Source organism: Histoplasma capsulatum, genomic scaffold, assembly GCF_000149585.1.
Source record: "Histoplasma capsulatum NAm1 scaffold_2 genomic scaffold, whole genome shotgun sequence".
Taxonomy (NCBI): domain Eukaryota; kingdom Fungi; phylum Ascomycota; class Eurotiomycetes; order Onygenales; family Ajellomycetaceae; genus Histoplasma; species Histoplasma mississippiense.
Genome location: NW_001813981.1, coordinates 2,537,733 through 2,551,936, shown reverse-complemented (window position 1 = coordinate 2,551,936; position 14,204 = coordinate 2,537,733). Strand labels below are relative to the sequence as shown.

Below are 14,204 nucleotides of genomic sequence, written 5' to 3'. Positions count from 1 at the left end.
TCGCCCGACGAGTAGGGGCCATTGGGAAGGTGGTTTGGAAGGTCTGACAACGCTCAGCAAGTTGAGCGACCGAGAAAACGAAAGTATCAGCCCATATCTCAAGTCCCAGAACAAACTTTAGGTACGAACAAAATGCTTATCCCTTGAACCCGTTGTTTATTTTAACCACCACTAGAATCCGCTCCCCCACTTCTCGAACGCTCTACAGCAGTCCAATCTCCAGCGCTCTGGTTGCAGCAAGACTCCATCATCCCTGCAGCTCAGCCTTTCCAAGATGGATTACAAAACTGCTCTGAGAGAAGGAACCAACATGATCGCGTCGTGACCCGTGATATCCCCCAGAACCAACCCGATACAACAACCAATTATCAGGTGACGGATGAACGCTTGTCTAAACGACTGGGGTTGGCACCACGGCAGATTCCAGGTTGGTTCAACTGCCTTTCATGAAATTTCGGTCTTGTGGTTGACATTGTCAAGGTAATTTGGAATTGCCAGGACAGGGCCAGTACTATTCTTTCTCTTTCACGAGGCGCCACATGATTGAAAATCTCCCCGAGCCATTTCGAACCGGGATGAAGACGAGCAATTTGTGGGCCCAGGAAAAGAAGAGAGGAGGGCTAGAGATCACAAATTGTCTATCTATGTACCTACCAGAGTCAATGAAGACGCTCTCTTTGTGGTCAGGGTCGGTTACCAACAAGGATATAACATCTTCAATTTGTTCGGGTTGGGGGACCCAGATACTCCAGAGTTTGAGGAAGGCGTTACAGAAGAAGCTAGAGGATGAACTTTTATGTACTGCATGAAGGTATCTCTAAATATATATATGAATGGAAACTGCGGTCGCGCTTCATACCGACTTCTTCTCAAACTTAACCCGAGCCCTTATCACGTAACACCGATAACCAGTAAGGACCTCTCTCGTTGTTTGTCCGAGTCCTACACCTAAGCTTTCAACCAATTTTCCTTCGCTGTCCACAACATTGCATGATCTACCCTGGAATTCCATGGTCATATCTTCCGTTATCTCAAATGCACAAGCGGAAATTTCCTCCCATTCTCCGCCGAGTGCCTTGTCGCCGACCGTAGTAGACATAAGCTCCCCGTCGAGCGGCGAAGCACGCAGCTTGCGAGTGCTAGTAAATGCAGTGTGTGCAAATCGCTCTCGATCACAGATAAATGTTATTTACCTATACGGTAACGTCAGCAGCTGCATAGGTTGATGGTGAAACGCCGTAGTCACCGTGTTCACGAATTTCTTTGAATGCAGTGACCAGCTCAATAGATGTAGTCGCGGTGGTCCTTGATTCAGAATGAGAGTATAATGAGGTTGCCTGTGCACGCGCCGAAGGCCTGGTGAGCTTTCAAACGGAGGTATCTTCTGGGCCTTTGTTAGGATATAATCTGTTGAGTTTGATGGAGAGAAGGAGGTGGTGTAAAGGGGTGCGGGCGAAGGGGGAAAAGTCTTGGAATAAATCGCGGGGTGGAATATTAACGATAGGGTGCAACGGCCGCCCCACAGCGCAGGTAGGATGGAGCAGATTGGCGGAGCTGGTCGAGCAGAACAATCAAGTTAGGTTGTTTACAGCCCTTGGATGATGTTGAGTCTTGTTGTCGTTAAACCTTTGAAGATACTCCTTTGTTCGTGGTTCTCCTTGCCCCACCGAGTCACATGCACACCACCTTTTCGCAGCGTTTTTTTGACAGCAGTTTCGATTTGGAAGTGTAAAAAACAAATCATTCGACATGCGCTTGGAAGATTGGCTCTTCCGTGAATATCCCCCCGATACAAAAATCACTCAATCTTTGCAATCCATCATCACCAGGAAACATTTGTACAAAATACTGTAATCCAGTTTTGACTTAGGTCACCAAAGTACCATTCCATCCTAGTCACAACCCATTGTATTTCATTTTAATAGGTTATACTAGCCTTATTTGAGGCCTACGTACGGAGTACAGCTTGAGCCAAGAGCGTGTAACTCCCGCGTCAAGCGCTTCACCAGCCAACCACAGCGCCAGGATTGCCAAAAGGTTCAATCGAGCATAGCGGTAACCCTGATAATGCAAGTGTATCATGCTTGACTACACGTTAGCGCTGATAAATTACTACCTCCTTCATGGTTTATGCTCGAATCTGCTGAAGATTTACCTGTTAATTTATGGATATGGTTACGGAATCGGTTTGCTGATTAACTGGGAATAATCAATAAACTCCAGTCGTTTGGCCGTGACTCGAAAAGAAGGACATGCATCTGCACCCACCAAAAGCTGTGTAACAAGGACAGCGGAAACTATTTACTAAGACATTGGTCCAGTTAAACTTAGTTATCCTCTAATGTTCCTTGCGGGGGGTACATAAAATAAATAAGAAAAAGAGAAGGGCACCTTCTACTAATAGATTATTCTCAGACGCCATATCCTGTTACTCCGTTTGGATGACCGTTCCGCCAATCTATACTACATTCTCAAACGAAACATTCGCGTCATCATCGTCCATATCAGTACCAACACCCGAAGCAGTTGGCTCTCCTTCCGAGTCGAAATTGTAACCCGCTGTAGGCGGGAGTTCCTCCTTAGCATCTCTGTACGCCAAGGCGTCTGCGTAGTTGCTTTCCCTGGCTTCTGGCTTAAGTTCCCATGTCATGGCAAAATCCCCGCTTTTGACAAGATGGGCTACCATTTCCAAGGTTTGCTTGAGGTAAGCTTCGGGCTGCTTGAGTTCTGCTTTGAGAGATTTGAATGGCCAGTATTTATGTTGTCGGAAGCAGCCATAGATAAGATCTAGAAGCTCATTTTGGGGCATGCGCGCCGTCTTATTCTCTTGAGCGCGCACTTTAGGAGGTTTGGCAACTTGCTGATCGAAAAGTTAGGAAAGGGAAATACTTAAGGCAATAGTTGGGTTAGAGGAGAATATGTATTGGGACTTACAATAAAAGTTGATTTATCGGCGGCAGCAACGGTCTTAGGTTTAAGCATCTCACCGCTGACTTTGCCAATATATAATGTTTCGCGCTTGGGTTTAAGAACGTCAAGTGCCCGAGCTTCAGCCATTCTCTGATACTCCTCATTTTCTACCGGAAGGCAGTTAAATTCGTCACGGCCCTCTCTCTTCTCTGAAGCGTTTTGCCGTTTGTTCTAGATAATGCAATAGAAACAATCTGTTAATATGTTCCTATATTGTCCTAAAAAGCTCCGTAGAACAGATAAACGTACTTGGTATTGTTTTCCGAGTGTAGGGTTCCCATTTCTTGCGATTGCTTCGTTTCCTAGACTCTCTTTTTGTCTGCTCATATAGGTATGATCTTCCATGCGGCTGCGCTTCATTAAACAGTAGATGCGTCCTGTCCCGATATCCCGGTAGGTCCTTTTCGGTGAAAATGAATGTGTTCTGTACCGCATAGGCTGACTTATCAGGATTGACATTTTGTCGTCGCAGGTTGTAATCTTTTGGAACACCTTTCATTTGGGGTATGTCATTAAGGCGCATGCTAACCTGTTATACGGAGATAAATTAACTTTCTTCCTCTTCTTCTTCTTCTTCTTCTTCTTCTCCTCGTTATTCTTGTTATTCTTATTCTCGCTTTTGCTGTAGTAGCCAATTCTAGAGAATGACATGGAAAGTGAGGCACATACACGTTTAATGTCCGTAGGGCCGCCCTCCACCCTGATGCTGCCGATTTGCACTTCCTCATCATCCTCGAGCCTTGACCAATTTTCCCAAAGCATTTTCGGTATACGGGTCAACCAAACATCTTGCATTGAATTAGAAAAATCCAAATCTCCAGTATCTTCGTATATATCATCGTCGGATACGGGCCCAGAGGTTTCAGGTTTGGCATCGGGGTCTGGCTTGAGCATAGGTATTGGGCTTGGCTCTTGTTTAATTCGCTGGCCTCCAGGGCCGGGTCCCGAAGCCATGTCACGGGTATATCCAGCGGCAATTATCTGATATAAGGCTTGAAAATTCGTTCACGCGACGTCGAAGTATGTTAGAGTTATTTCAAAGTGGCTGCAGGAGTGTCTGGAATTTGCCCGTTTCCCACTTTTGTCATTCAATATTATATCCGTGGGTAAATGCGATATTTTCCAAATACCCGCTCCGTAGTTTCAGCAGCTCAAGTCGTGGATGTCATTCGGCTCATTCACTTCTGGGAGGAAGGCAGGTTGACGATTTGCTCTGGCTTTGACACCGCCACGTGACGAAGTGTCTTGACGGATGCACCCACGTGACTACCACACGTCATGGATCTCCAGACATTTCGAATGGCAGGGACGTTTTCCTTTCAATTCACCTTGCTCCAACGTCGACGTATTATATCAACACAGGTGATAAGCATCTACAAGGATTACAGTGGCCCTAGAGCGAACTTTGTCATGACAGAAGACCAGGATCTCTTAGCTAAAATTGGACTGCTTGCTGGTGAGTTCCCATCTGGGCTTATTTTGAAACTTGATTTATTCTAATGTGCTTCAAGGGCAAATCAATCAGCATAAAAACCAGGCTACACCCCCAACCCAACCATCACGAGGCGGACGTTATACATCTTACCCCTCAACTCACCCGCGACGTCACGCGGGATGGGCTCCCTACCGTGGACGAGCCAGCCATCCAAGTTCGAGACGCCATGCAGCTCCTCATCGAAATCGAACGCTAGTTCTCAGCAACCTCTCTACGCCGGCAGAAAGTGCGAGCGGCACCCCATCCTGTAATGCATCAACTGATGAAATGAATGAAGCAAAACCTGTATGCCAAAATGGATGGGTTGCTAAAAGGGACCGCCACATGCAACTCATAAACTCTGCAATATATGATAAAGAAGCTCAAGCCAGAACCAAGGCTATCGAGGAGAGCCGCAAGCTCAAAGCCCAGAGGATAGCACAGCGAGAGGAGGCCAAGGTCTTGAGATATGTACAGGGCGTTGGCGGATACCGACCGGTCGCAACTCCGGTTGTTGGACAACGAGCAGCTTCCTACCGAATCACTATTCAAGATGTTCCGTTCCAAGTAGTACAAGGCGGGAGCAAACTAATTCGGTTACCTAGTGAGATATATATCCCCATAGCTGGCGATTCTGAAACTGGCTTACTCTTTCTAGATGAACCGTCGGCGGCGAACGTTACTCCCAAGAAGGTGAACATTGGTGGTGTAAACTTCGTAAGAAGCAAAAAAGGAAACCTGCATCGTTTAGGATCAGTGGTTTCAAGAAAGTATGTACCAGGCTGACGGCGTTTATTTGATAGGGTTTCTTCAATATGTCATTAACTTATATAAACTATAGGAAAACTGGGACTGTTAAGAAAAAGAATGAACGCTGCAAAAGATTTACTTCGACGGGTACCCGACTCTCTCCCTCCGGAAGACTTCACCACACCCACCATCATGATGCCGATTGACCATACGGGTTTAGATTGGGGAATTGTGCGTTTTGCTGTGCTGACTTGAATATCTGTTTTCTAGGTTCCTGCTTCAAAGGGCCAAATTGCCCCTATATCCACGATCCTGATAAAGTTGCCATCTGCAAAGAGTTCCTTCAGACAGGCAAATGTGCAGCTGGCTCGGCGTGTGACCTTTCTCACGAACCAAGCGCGGAAAGGTCCCCTTCATGTTTGCATTTCCTTCGTGGGCGCTGCTCCAATCCATCATGCCGATATGCACATGTTCGAGTTAACCCTGGTGCGCCTGTTTGTCATGATTTTGCGATTCTGGGCTACTGCAGTAAAGGGAAAATCTGTGACCAGCGTCATGTTCACGAATGTCCCGACTATGCTAACACGGGGAATTGCGGCAAGCGGAAGTGCCAGCTCCCTCACGTGGACCGCGCAGGTCAAATCCGCAAGATTGCAGCTAATAAGGCAGAAACTACTGATGATAGAGACAGCGCCGACGACGATGATATTTTAAGCGATGAAGAGGCTTACGATGAAATTGATTCAGATGATGTTGACTCCGACGATTCTGACGATGACCCCATCATAATCACAGAAGGTGTCGATACAGGCGAAATTTCACAGCAACAAGATTTTGTCCGTTTTACGTCCTGATCCGGTGTCTGGGCCTTCTGTTAAATGGTCCAACAGCCGGAAAAGCTTGGGAGAAAACGCTCCTAGGTATCCCGCAAGGATTGATATTCGGGAATGGAATTACCGTAAGGACCAACCCTTTCAGAAGTCCTTGGCTTCTCCATAACTTCCCTCCCCATTTTTTTCTTTCCCTTCTCGAAAACGCAACGGCGATGAGCGTCCTCTAACGGAGGGCAGAATAAATGATACCATATGGCGTATCCTGTGACTTTTCTAAATGCATCTCTCGAATTATCCCTGTCTACCGAAAATCATCTCTGAGATGAATGGTAGACCCTTTTGCCATTGGTCTTTCATATTCATTAATTTTGACTACCCGTTTCTTTTATGATTCTTCTTTTTTGGTTTGCATTTGGTTTGGCCATAGGAATAGGAGATACCCTTGTATTGCATTGCCCTGATAGCTTAAGGCAACATTGATACATGCCCGTCGGTACAGGATAATCACTTCCAAAAATGTGGTCGCTAGGCCATTGGGGAAAATTAAGAGCAGAAAGAAATGGGAAGGAAAACAAATTTCAGTTCAGTTTAAAGTTATTGTTTGTTGAAAATAGAAAGAACCGAACAGAGCAACAACCCATTGAGTAAAAATTAATATAAATATTCTACATTCTTTTCTGTGAATTGGATATTTTCACATGTTCTTGTAAAAGTGATGAAAGAGTGGGAGTATTACACATACAGACAACTCACACCCACACCTAGATCCCAATTGCCATACATGATAGGTTGGTAGGCCAGTGCTGGAGGGGGAAGAGTCGTCGAAACTGAAATACAGTAAATAGCCTTTAATTAACAGCGCACGGCTTCTGCGGCAAGGGGCCATCCATTAAGGTAAAACAAAACATATGGGAGAAAATGGATTGACCATGGCACAACACAATTAACAACATGATGGACCATTTCAAGTTCCCCGTTCCAATGAATTTCTGTCCGTTAATCTTATTTTAGCTTGTCTCTTCCATCTCATTTAATCTTCTCTCATCGTTGTCGTCGTCGGGCAGTAACTCATGCATAACTTAGTGCATAATAGCTGATATGCAACTACCGTTTTTCGTGTTTTCAACTCCATGTTATGTATATTTGTACTCTCAGTGTAGTTTAAGTATTTATTGCAATTGAGCAATCTGCGAACGAGGGATGAATTAGTCCAGGTGTATTCTAGGTTTTGGAAGAGGGTTAAATGCTTTCTAGGATTACTCCCTATGTTGCTCCCTATGTATGTGGATTGGTTGATAAGGCCACATTACGCTTCGCAATGGGGGACGATGAATTCCGCCTCAGTTTCGTTTTCCTTCCCATACTATTCATGTCAAATATTGGCTCCGAAATCTACTGAGAAGGAGATATGGAAACCGGTTCATTGTTCAAATTTAGTTAGGCCAAAGGTTTTCTGATATCTTTCCCTTCCTTAGCTTTGCTTTCCTTCAAGTGCTTAATTGCCCTGTAGCTTTGGGCCCTCGTCGCCTATACCTCTAACCCCTCTTTCGAGCACCACGCCGAGTCGCAGAATCCATCCCTCGAAAAAAACCAAGTAAGAACCAAGTGACGTAAATAGGCTCTTTGAGGTTAATGTACATGTACATGTACATGTACTCCGTACATATAAACTAAGTCAGGGACCCGGTACCCCGGGCCATGAATGCGAACACAAAAACGCAACAACGGAAACAGTTCACCTTAAATAATTTTAAGTAAGTTACTGGAGCAGTCGTGGTAATAATTCATCGTCAACTTGACCAGCCCGCACATGCTATTCCATTAGATAGACCCCATATATATATGGTAGCATGCGTGATAGCTGATTTGAATCAACCAAATCGGAAGGACGGCCAGCCCGGCCTATTGCCACAGACCGCGTGTAGGGTGCTCGTTAGCTACCTCGCAGTGACAGCCCACGAAATATGGGCCCCGTTAGTCTGACATGCGCTTTGTTTAGTTCAGGTGTATTGGCGACATTGTGGTGTGGACAGGACGTTGTAGTGGGTTGTCCTACTTCGTCGGTACCCCATTTGCTTCCTGTTAAGCTAGACGTGGTTGATTTTAATTCCAACGTTGTGTGGTGTATTTAGATGCATGATGAGAAAGTTGATGGGCTAGACTAGAGTATGCGCAATGACATATTCCTTTTCCCTCATTCAGAAAAGCTACATATATACATCTCCTGTACCTGAGTCAAAGGTGGTGTCAACAGGTTCGTATCATACCGAGATAACAACCGTTCTTGTTCATTCGGACAATCAGATGCTAGCTAATGTCTTTGTACAGTGCATGAATGTCGCCTGAAACATATGTATGAATGTGGCCCCATTTAAGTTGATGCTTAGGGAATCGTTCGAACTTAGGTTAGGGAGGTAAAATTAGTTGACAGGCAGGGTGGTGGCACTGGTTGTAGAAACTCGGTGATGTAAAACCGGCTCTCGAGTTGAGAGTGAGAAGTACAGAATTGCCACATCAGGGTAATTTTGGGGACACACCGAAAATAGTCGAGTACTAGTAATTATTTGTAGTAGTGAAAGTCAATCAATTACTTATAAATTCGGGACATATATTACACGGGTTATGAAACACGGATGACGCTCGATATTGTATCACAGATGACCTATATGCTAAAGATGAAACATGATAGATACTTTTCTGTCAATGGAGAAACGGCAAGTCCATCAGCCTACTCTTTTGCTAGGCAAAGGAAAGGGTTGGCAAATCAAACACGGCCCTAGAGTACAAGATCGAAATGAAAACAACAAAAAAGAGCATATGCTCTTCGTGCGCAACCGCCCAATTTGGATTAATTAGGCCCAGAACTCAGGCGCTAAGCGCGCCAAATTTAGACGCACTCATATCTTTGCTTCAACATAATTGGTTGTTATTAAAGAGCCGTATTAAAACAAACGAAAACGAAAGATCGTTATCGAAGCCTGGTTCCCTTGTTATGCATTCCTGGGACATAAAACCGGCAGCATATGGGATGACGCTGAGGGCTCATCCTTTGTTGCTCGTCCTGGTTTTGATCTGAAAGCCTAGGGAGAGAAGTTAGGAAAAGAGAGTGGGATTTATAGTTCTATTTTGAGAAGCTGTATGGGACATGTTATAACTTCGTTACAACTTCTACTGCAGGTTAACACCACTGCGGTCTGGCAATCTACTGGCATGGTCTCAGGTGCATTACGCGGTTGTATCCATGGATGCCCCGTCTGCTGCTGGAAAGCATCAGCTGACTCTGTCTGTAGGCGTCAGCCACGGAGGAAGAATGTTAAGAGATTTCGTGGCCTTTGACTGAGTGAGTACACCTTCTCGCAGGCTTCCACAACTCGCCGTGCATTCCCCACCCAGTTCACCATCCTCATCATGAAAAAGAGCATGCAAAATGCAATGATAGTGAGATTGCCCAAATGCAGCTTTACCCCCCTACGCAGTAAGCAAACCCCCGCGATCCGCCAATCGCAACCCCACACTACCCCTCGACCCCAGCATTTGAACCCAGGTAAGGAATTGTGCGCTGATAAGCCCCCCAAGCCCCAAACTAACAACAAAGCAAGGAAAATGAATACTGTTTTGAACTGTGATTCCAGCTTCCGTCTTCTCCTCCTCTTTTGCCCTGCTTAAGAAAAGGACCAGACCGGATGGCAAGCAGACGCCAAGTTCGGCTAGATTAAATTATGCACCGCGGCCCGTCCCTGGTCCCCCGCGTTCCCTGCTTATCACAGCGTGATAACGTGCATTGTTGTTATTGTTATTTCTTCTAGGATTTTTTTTTTTTTTTTTTTTTTTTTTTTTTTTTTTTAAAATCACCCTTGTCGTGTCTTCATTTCCCCTTCTCTTTTCTTTTGGCCCTATGATAAGGCACGAACGCGTTATATTTTACATGGATTTTTTATAGGGTTGGTTCAGACTCGTAGGGTGGCAGTGAGGGAATGGGAGTGTAGGATAGCAAAGTCAGAGCCAATCTTTATGATATAATGATGGAGGGAATTTGGGATCTCAAATTTAATTGGCTGTCCGTGCCGCAATTTTGGTCTATTGATGCCTTACGCTCTCTAGCCTCGTTGCCTGAGTTTTGCAGGGTGGAAGGTTTGCGATGAAAAACACATGTTTGTTGGTGCAAGAGAAATCTTATCCCATGGTCCATGGAGAGAGCAGAAACTCCCAGTAACTAGATGTCGGTAGGTTTTCTCAGGTCAGAATTGGATGTCAGTTGGTTAACCTAAAAAGACGAAACGGACAAGAAGAGTTACGGGCATACAATTGAAATGCACGCGCCGCGTTGGAAGAAGCGGTGACTGATCGCCTCAGGCTCATAATGTCATCAATTAAATAACATCGCCTCGTCTCAGCGTGAAGGCACGTTAAGCTGACCGAGGCGTCTTGTGGTATTGTTATAATATCCGTGGTCCGATGCGCGTAAGTAGCGAGAGAAATGAGTGGCTATCAGTTCTTCTCGGTACAAATATTTGCGTCGTTGTGCTCTTGAAATTCTGTCTGGTCTGTTGGGGTTTGTTTCACTTTATGCCTGTCAAGTATTGAGATGGTAGGTGTGGATGTGGCCCTGGTTGTTGTTTGGTAAGGCATCTTTCCAGTCTTGTCCACTCGAGGATAGATTAGTTAGTTCGTGTGTATTCACACTAACTAACTTGATGGCGTATAATTTTTGGTTATTTTTCATAACTGAGAAACTTGTGAGAGGTGAGGCAAGTTTCTGCAAGTTTCTTTCTGGGGAGAACGATAGCAAACGAAAAATAACTGGCTTAGAAGTAGCGGTTACATAAGAACGGGTAGCCAGATGAAACTGGAATACAACAGCGGACAAGTATGCAAGATACCTGATAGGGTGGTTAGCTATCCATAACCCCTGTTCTTAATCTTGTAATGGCTGTTATTTAATTAGGTACTTAATTAGTTATTGGCAGTGGCAACGTAGTTATTCATAACTTTTCGCAAAAGCCTTACTGCACCGGTAGGTATGTACAGACATGTTGGGATCTCTGTCATTTCGGGGCGAGAACCCCACTTGATTTCGAACAATTTCCCTCCCACTTCATGCTTTCTCTAAATTTTGTTCATGTAGGTATGTTGATTATGATCACATCGTTTTCATCACCATACTGCAGCATTGACACATCGGTGCAAAGTAAACACTCTCTGCGACGGAAATCGCCAGCTGATCATCCACCCCATCAGAGGTGAACTAACCATGTATGTAACTTGACTTTGAAGATAACCACCCCACCATCTGGTAGGCCAGGCCTGGCGCTAAATGGGGGGATTTGGGAATCATTACGCTGTTGGTTCCGTCAAGCTCATCTGTCCCTGAAAAGGAGGTAAGTAGACCGACAGTTTGACACATTCTCTCTGCATCAAGAGGAAATTCATTCTTTCACTACCAATTATGTGGGCCTGTTTAAACATTAATACGGAGACCAGGCGTACCTGAAGTAGATAGGCCCAAAAGAAGGCATAGACTCACTTTTATTCGGAACCGATGATTCTCCCAGGAGGTTAAAAAATAGCGATACCTCCTTCCCCTGGTTTATGGAATTGTACCAGATGTTTGTATTGTACTGTACAATCAGGCCAAACTTGGCGGTAAGATAGATTTGAAGAAAATCACAAAATTTTTCCGTCCCCGCGATGTTTGAACTAGCAGTATCCATGAGGATATTGTTAATAGAGGCAAAGAATATCATGAAAAGGGGCGAGGCGATCTCAGGACTTGAATCTCTTTCGCTGGGCTCGGATGTCTGAGATGTGAGGCGTTCAGGCCGAAATGATCCTTTTTCTGTCTCTTCTCTTCGCACTTACTTCGCTTTAGCCGGTTATCGGCCCTTCATTGATTAGTTATGATTGTTTCTCGTGCATCTGGGTCTTTGGGGGCGCCATCCGACTGGGTGGGGTCGTAGTTGACTGCTGGCTGTTTATTCAGCGAAGGAGCAGACTGAAATCGAGAGCTTGGATATGATTGACTGATGAACTGGCTTGTTGATTAAACTACCTAGGTAACAATGATCGTTCGGTTTTCGATTTGAAGAGGAAAAGTGCAAGTGGGGGGAGATCTATCTGATGAGGGCGTGGTGTTTACGCATGAATTTTATTTTCTTTTTTCTCATGAAATTTTTTTTCCTTTTTCTTTCTCCCCGTGCTTTGGTTCAGATCTCGGGTTTGTAGATCGTCCATTTATTTCTCACGCCTTTCCCTCTCAGGAAGAAGGACGAGAAGACAGACTAGAGTCCGTATTTAATGGGGAAATAGGCATCTGCTCTTTACATTGGGAAACATGGCTGCCAAGGAAAGGGATCGGGAGATGGGGATAAGAAGAGACACGAGAGAAAGTCCCAGGGAGGCGCATATTCTGATGGAACGCCGGTCTTTCTGATCGTGGGACATGGAGGTGTTAAATGTGTTGAAAATATCAACTAATAGGGAGCGACACTAGGCGGCATCGTGATGACGAAGACGTACGCATCATGCGAATGATGCGGGTTCAAGGAAAAAGCTATCATAACTGAACTTCAGAGTCTATCTTTAGAGGCTCTAGAACAGAGTTGGTCGTAAATCGATGTTGAAACAGGATGGAGAATAATGATGCCAGAGCGAGAACGGAGAGTGTTCGGCGAATTTACTGGCCAGTACTCTATAAATCTGTAGAATATGAAGAGATAGGGAGGTCAATAGAGAGTGATGCTGACTCCTGAAGCGGGATGCAGGAAAGTTAAGAGGGAGAAAGAAGCACGAATGAGGTCATCCAAACAACGGTCATCCATTCCTCCTCAACTGCCAGCTTTTACCGAAGCAACATGACCACGACGCCCCGAACTACACGAGAAAGAGAGAAACCCAGGGACAACTTGGTGGATAGCATCCTCAGCACCACTGTTGCCTTGCTTGGAAATGAAAACCACTACCATTTCTCCCATGCTATGCCCTCTTCTCGATATTGATGGCTTTCCACCGTCCAGAAAATTAGGGTTCCCGATGACATGGTGCATGCATGTTGAATGCATGTTGAACATGTACTGTACATGTCCGATGTTCAGGTCCATGTACTAAGTTCTGAGACGCGTATCGAACTTATGCAGAATAAGGATGGAGAATAATAAATAAAGACGGAGATATGCTGCGCAATATGAATGAATGATCAGATGGTGGATGGCTTCCCGGGACCAGAACAAAAAGGTATAGTACGAGGAGCGCAAGAGCAGCGACCACATGAGGAGCGAAGTCTACTGAGTATATCTTAGCTCAGGTGCGAAATCGACCGGGACCTTAAATTCTGGCGCTGGGGTTCGTGGCAGCCACTCAGCGAGCCGGGCCCGTGTCCCCTGGTGCTGGATCCTGTTCAGGTCAGGTATTGCTTAAACAGCCAGTTGGGAGTCTCAGACGCACGTCTACCCAATGCTAGGCAGAGCGACCAATCGCTACCATGCGGCGAGCTCGAGACGGACGATAAAGCGTCGCCTTACTTTTTGGATCCCACACGCCTATGTTGGGGATCCTTTGGACCCTGGGACCTTCCATCTTACGGGACCATTCATCAGTCCCGGGACCAGAACAATCACAGAACGTTCTGACTGCAATGTGTGGTGTTTGTCTCACACACTTTTGTATTTTTGGCGGAGTATCCGGTTCATCCATAAAAAAAGAAAAGAAAAAAGGAACCAGGGCAATATGGGCCTTCGGTTACGGGCCTTGATTTGACAGTGGCTCTGACATGAATGTTGACTCCCGAATTATGATTATTTTATTTTTCTGGCTCTCTGCTCATGCCTGAATTCCGATATGATACGTCGGGCTTTCCTTCGATGCTTGATCCCATTGTGGAATAGACTCATTCTCAAACCGATGCTAACGACTGCAAGGTTCGCCAAACCCGTTGACCGACTGGACGGGGAGAGGTTGGCTTGCGCGAGATGCCAGGAAAAACTAACGTTTTAGAGGATCTGCCCGGAGCACGAAGAATGGAGCTTCCCTTTCGAACAAAAGCAGTGGCCTTGAAACCCGAGCGAAACATACAGTACTCGAGATCCTCGAGACGGAGCCGAAGAAACATTTTCTGTTATATTATTTATTGGATCCTCCTTTTCATGATCTTTGCTCCCTTCAATCAATTCCCTTCGAATCCC

General features: G+C 45.4%; 2 protein-coding genes across 2 annotated transcripts; one reads left to right on the top strand and one right to left on the bottom strand.

Annotated features, from left to right (window-relative positions):
- Positions 1-2,458: 2,458 nt before the first annotated feature.
- HCAG_02833 (conserved hypothetical protein) lies at positions 2,459-3,924 on the bottom strand (the record flags this gene model as incomplete). The annotated part of the gene is made up of 4 exons (XM_001542612.1): positions 2,459-2,860; positions 2,935-3,077; positions 3,220-3,499; positions 3,640-3,924. 4 exons carry the CDS (start codon positions 3,922-3,924, stop codon positions 2,459-2,461), a joined length of 1,110 nt encoding a protein of 369 aa, XP_001542662.1.
- A 324-nt stretch (positions 3,925-4,248) lies between these two features.
- On the top strand, positions 4,249-6,048 carry HCAG_02832 (conserved hypothetical protein; the record flags this gene model as incomplete). The annotated part of the gene is made up of 5 exons (XM_001542611.1): positions 4,249-4,426; positions 4,482-5,048; positions 5,103-5,161; positions 5,465-5,680; positions 5,809-6,048. 5 exons carry the CDS (start codon positions 4,249-4,251, stop codon positions 6,046-6,048), a joined length of 1,260 nt encoding a protein of 419 aa, XP_001542661.1.
- Positions 6,049-14,204: the final 8,156 nt, after the last annotated feature.